This window comes from Penaeus japonicus, unplaced genomic scaffold, assembly GCF_977035675.1.
Source record: "Penaeus japonicus unplaced genomic scaffold, GWHDUDI00000001_assembly GWHDUDI00000012, whole genome shotgun sequence".
In the NCBI taxonomy this organism is placed as follows: domain Eukaryota; kingdom Metazoa; phylum Arthropoda; class Malacostraca; order Decapoda; family Penaeidae; genus Penaeus; species Penaeus japonicus.
The window spans coordinates 42,042,921-42,047,920 of NW_028234414.1; the positions used below are offsets into that span (position 1 = coordinate 42,042,921).

Consider the following 5,000-nt stretch of genomic DNA (forward strand, 5'->3'; position numbering starts at 1 on the left):
CTTTCCGTAGTTTTTTCTTTCTTTCTTTCTTTCTTTCTTTTTCCTTCTTCTTCTTCTTTTTCTTCTTCTTCTTTTTCTTCTTCTTCTTCTTCTTCTTCTTCTTCTTCTTTTTCTTCTTTTTCTTCTTTTTCTTCTTCTTCTTCTTCTTCTTCTTCTTCTTTTTCTTTTTCTTCTTCTTCTTCTTCTTCTTCTTCTTCTTCTTCTTCTTACGGGCTTTTAAACAAAAAATCCAAAAAATTAAATCGTGGGTTTAAATTTTCTACTACAGAGAGAAGCAGTCAAGTTAAGTGACCTATAGTACTATAATGGCTTATTACGGTAATTGTAGTGCTCTAGGAGACTTCGTACTTCATACTATTAGAGTAAACCTCGTTTGAGAAAATATATTAATTAAAGGGCTTACTTTCATTACAACACCGATAGGAAACCGCCTCTTATATCACCAGCCATTAACAAGCGGAGTGTTTGTTCTCTTTGGTCATCACTCAGTTATTATAAAGAAAGCCGACCGCGTATAATCCGGTGTCCACTGTCCATATATCGCCATCTCAAGACTTGAATGAACACTAGTATTATTTATTATTTATTATTGTTAAATGAACACTTGTATTATATATTATTTATTATTGTTAGATGAACACTAGTATTATTTATTATTTATTATTGTTAAATGAACACTAGTATTATTTATTATTTATTATTGTTAAATGAACACTAGTATTATATATTATTTATTACTGTTAAATGAACACTAGTATTATATATTATTTATTATTGTTAAATGAACACTAGTATTATATATTATTTATTACTGTTAAATGAACACTAGTATTATATATTATGTATTATTGTTAAATGAACACTAGTATTATATATTATGTATTATTGTTAAATGAACACTAGTATTATATATTATTTATTATTGATTATTGTTGCGTCCCTGTGTTTCCGTCCTCCCTCCCTGGCTTTATATTTCGCCAAATAATGGACACGACAGATGTCTTTATAATTGAGCAGATGTTTTTTATAATTGAGCGGTTATAACTTGCTGAGAATTAATGCGTCGGTTACGTGTCTTGAAAGGGCCTTTGATGAGATGACTTACAAAAAAAATATTAAGTCTGATGAATCGTTTTTCACTATCATATTAGTATTTGTTTGTTTGTTTTCTCGTTGTATCTTTGATATTTTGTTAATCGTTAACCATGTGTGGGTTTTTTTAATTAACTGACCGTGAACAAGGGAAAGTCAAAACGGTTTTACATTGACGTAATTATTTGCATAGACGATCTATTCGTGACCAGATCCTATTAACGTAGAACATCATTCTCGGTTCATATGCGTTGTATGAGATAACTAGTAAAGCCATTCGTATTCGGGTTTTTAATCATATTAATAATAAAGATATTATTATTATTTAATAATATTAATAGTATTGGCGAAGGATCACGAATAAAACGCAAAACCCTGAAATTCATTCATATTTTGTAACTATTTTCATGAATAATACGTTATGACGGAAATTAGGTCATGAATACTTCAGCTGTCGGAATACGAACTGATAATGCATAATGCTGTCGGAGATTAGGTTTACAAAGTATATGCTGTAGGAAATCAAATTGGCAATGTATATACTGCTGGAGGTTCAATCCTGCAACAAAAATACTGTTAGAGACGTATGATTGGGCATACTGCTATTTACGAAACGTTTTACCACCATGCCCCCTCTGGTGTTGTTTTGTTTTTTTTCTTCTTCTTCATGGCTGCCATAACCACAATCTCCGTCTGGATTGTGCGAAACGATGGGTCATAATTATGGTTTATTTGTCTTAATTAATTCACTTCCGAAGGGTAACGCCTGTTCTGTTGTAAGAGTTTGTATATCGCTCGCTCGACCAAGAGCTGTTATGTCCGGCTTTTGTTTCGTTATTCTCTTGGAGATTAATTGATGTCACTAAAACTCTCCGTTGGGTATAAAAAGGTTGGAGAAAGGTCGCCTTGTCTGTTTTTCTCTCTTGCTTTCTTCTCATGTGAGTCAGGATGCTTCTGCAATTCACCAGCGAAATTATACGTCAGGCTAAAAGAAAAATGAAGTCGCGGTATTTTGTTTCCACGTTACCCTTGACGCCATGCCATTCGGAGTGCTCGAAAGTGGGAAAGTAAACCCTCCAGCCCATTACTCTGCACTATGCGCTAGAAACCGGTGCCATTATTAACCGATATATTTGTCTTTTGTTTGTCACCTCGTTGAAATGTTGCACGGATTGCCGAAGTCGCGTAAATCTGCCTCAGGAGCAGTTTGGTGGCTCGGTTCCTCGCGGGGATCTAGTTCTAGTTCGCTTCGTGTGTTTTAACGGAACGCGGATTAGATCCTTTTGTTGCTGAATTGTTGGTTAATGCTTTCATAATTTATTGCTGAATTGATGACTCGAGTGTTCTCAAATACTAAATTGTTGGCCAGTCTTAATCGGTTGATTATTGGGTCGATCTTAAATGAGCTACACTGCTCAATTATTTGTGAATTTCGTATATACTTCATGGCTGCATTATCAGCTATTGTCTTGAATGTATTTATTTATTGTTCCCATAGCATCAGTTCCTTCACGAATTCCTTATTTCCCCCAACAGAAGCGGCTACAAAAGGAACTCATGTCCCTCTTGAAGGAACCCCCAGCAGGAGTCACTGTGGACGTGGACACCGCACACACAAAGCTAACTGAGTAAGTTCTGTTTTTTATGTCTGTTTTATTTTTTTTCGGTTTTCGTGATTTTTTGTCTTGTTTCTATTATTTGTAAGTTCGGTTTTATGTCTATTTTATTTTATCGGTTTTCGTGGATTTTGTCTTGTTTCTATTATTTGTAAGTTCAGTTTTAAGTCTGTTTTATATTATCGGTTTTTCTTGAATTTTTGTCTTGTTTCTATTATTTTTAACAGAAAAAATATATGGAATCAGTTATGTGATTGGCAGTGAGTTGAGTAAGTTTAGTTTTTTATGTCTATTTTATCTTATCGGTTTTCGTGAATTTTTGTCTTGTTTCTATTATTTTTAATAGAAAAAATATATGGAATCAGTTATATGATTGGTAATGAGGTTGATTTTTTATGCTATAAGTTTTTAATGTGTTCCATTTGTACTGAATGTGGTCTTGTATATGTTTAGTGTTTTGTGCCGTGGTATACCATGTTTAATATACCATGTTTGTATGTTTAATATACCATGGCATACCTTTGGCATGCTGTACCACCTACTGATAAAGCGTAGTGTTAAGCATTGCCAAATGAGATGCTTAGAAAAGAATACAGCTTCCAATAATGCCTGATCGAGGTTTTATTACTGCGCTATTATTGATGCGGCTTAGCATGCTAGATAAATCAGTTGATAATGTCAGTGGTGATGCAGATGAGATAACGATAATGCACATGATATGATAATACATGAACTGTGCAGCGCTGAGAGTGATAAGACTATGAGGCTTTTTATTTGCACAGGTCAGTTCTAATGATGCCAGCGTTTGATAGGATAGATATTGTATATAAATGCAATTTTATTGGCGATGATAAACTTCGCTAGTTGGAAACTGATTTTTCTTCATCAACGTGCTGCCGATTTCGCGTGTGCTGGGCAGTGCATGATAGTCTTCCTAAGCCTTTCACCAAGCAGTATTTTTTATATCTTCGCTTTCACTTATAAGGGCAAGATTCCTCGACGTCTGTGATAGTTGTTGATATGACATATAGGCTGTTCTAGTAGCATATGATACGCCTGGATCTTTCCCTCTTCACTCGCTTTTGCCTCACTCTTTGGCTCACCTTTAAGTGTCTGACGGCATGCTGTTGCAAATAGGGTTTGGTGAGAGGTATCTTGAATTTTATTACAAACGTTACAGTATCTATATATCTGTGTGTGTATATATATATATATATATATATATATATATATATATATATATATATATGTATATATACATATATATATATTTATATATATATATATATATATATATATATATATATATATATATATATCTATTCATATATATGACTTGCAAAACACTCTTCCGTGTTGATGAAATGACAGATAAACCCACAATACACAAACTAGATTTATTGAAAATGAGACGACAGTTTCAAGATCCATCTGGATATCATCTTCAGACCTGAAGATGGGATCCAGATGGATCTAGAAACTGTTGTCTCAGTTTCAATAAATCTAGTTTGTGTATTGTGGGTTTATCTGCCCCACACACACACACACACACACACACACACACACACACACACACACACACACACACACACACACACACACACACACACACACACACACACACACATATGTATATATATATATGTATATATATATATATATATATATATATATATTTATTTATATTTTTTCTTTTCTTTTTTCTTTCTTTCTTTCTTTATATATTTTTTTCTTTTTGCGTAGGGAGCAAACATTCCTTTGTTGAAACTGAATAATGTGCAAGGAATTCGGTTGCTCCCGTTGCCCAGACCTTTATCCAGTCCGCCGCTTTTGACCTGTCAGAGCAAAGCAAAATCACCCTCTAATATAATGTATGCACATGAGTCAAAGGTCTGTTGCGATAAAACATAGGCTTTGAGTTTTATTGTTTATTGTTTTGGACAACTTCTCATAGGTTAATGGGCTGACGTTTAGCCAGGAAGTTCATGTAGTTCTGTAGTTCTCTTGTGAGTCGATGTGAATGTAATTACGGTTTGGAATTATTGGTATTTATTGAGTGAGCATATATTGCTGCAGCGGGTGGAAGTTCAGCTCTGTTCAGGCAGATATCACGCTTTTTAGATACATGCCGTTTATGTGTCCGATGTTGTTATGCCGTGAGCCACTGTGTTATATTTTAGATGGATGCAGATGCAGCAGTGCAGGAAAGTTACAGTTCAAAATGAAATACAGCTATATGGCTATTTTGTATTCTGATACTCTGATGTTCAATTATGTTCTGAATGTTATTTG

At 34.0% G+C, this 5,000-nt stretch overlaps 1 protein-coding gene across 1 annotated transcript in view; it reads left to right on the plus strand.

The window, feature by feature from the left end:
- Nucleotides 1-5,000, plus strand: part of LOC122262849 (ubiquitin-conjugating enzyme E2 W) — a gene marked incomplete in the record, with an annotated part of 166,856 nt that overhangs the window by 154,969 nt on the left and 6,887 nt on the right. Inside the window, 1 exon segment of the mRNA XM_086542814.1 lies at nt 2,629-2,720. Coding sequence (XP_086398940.1) covers nt 2,629-2,720 — 92 coding nt within the window.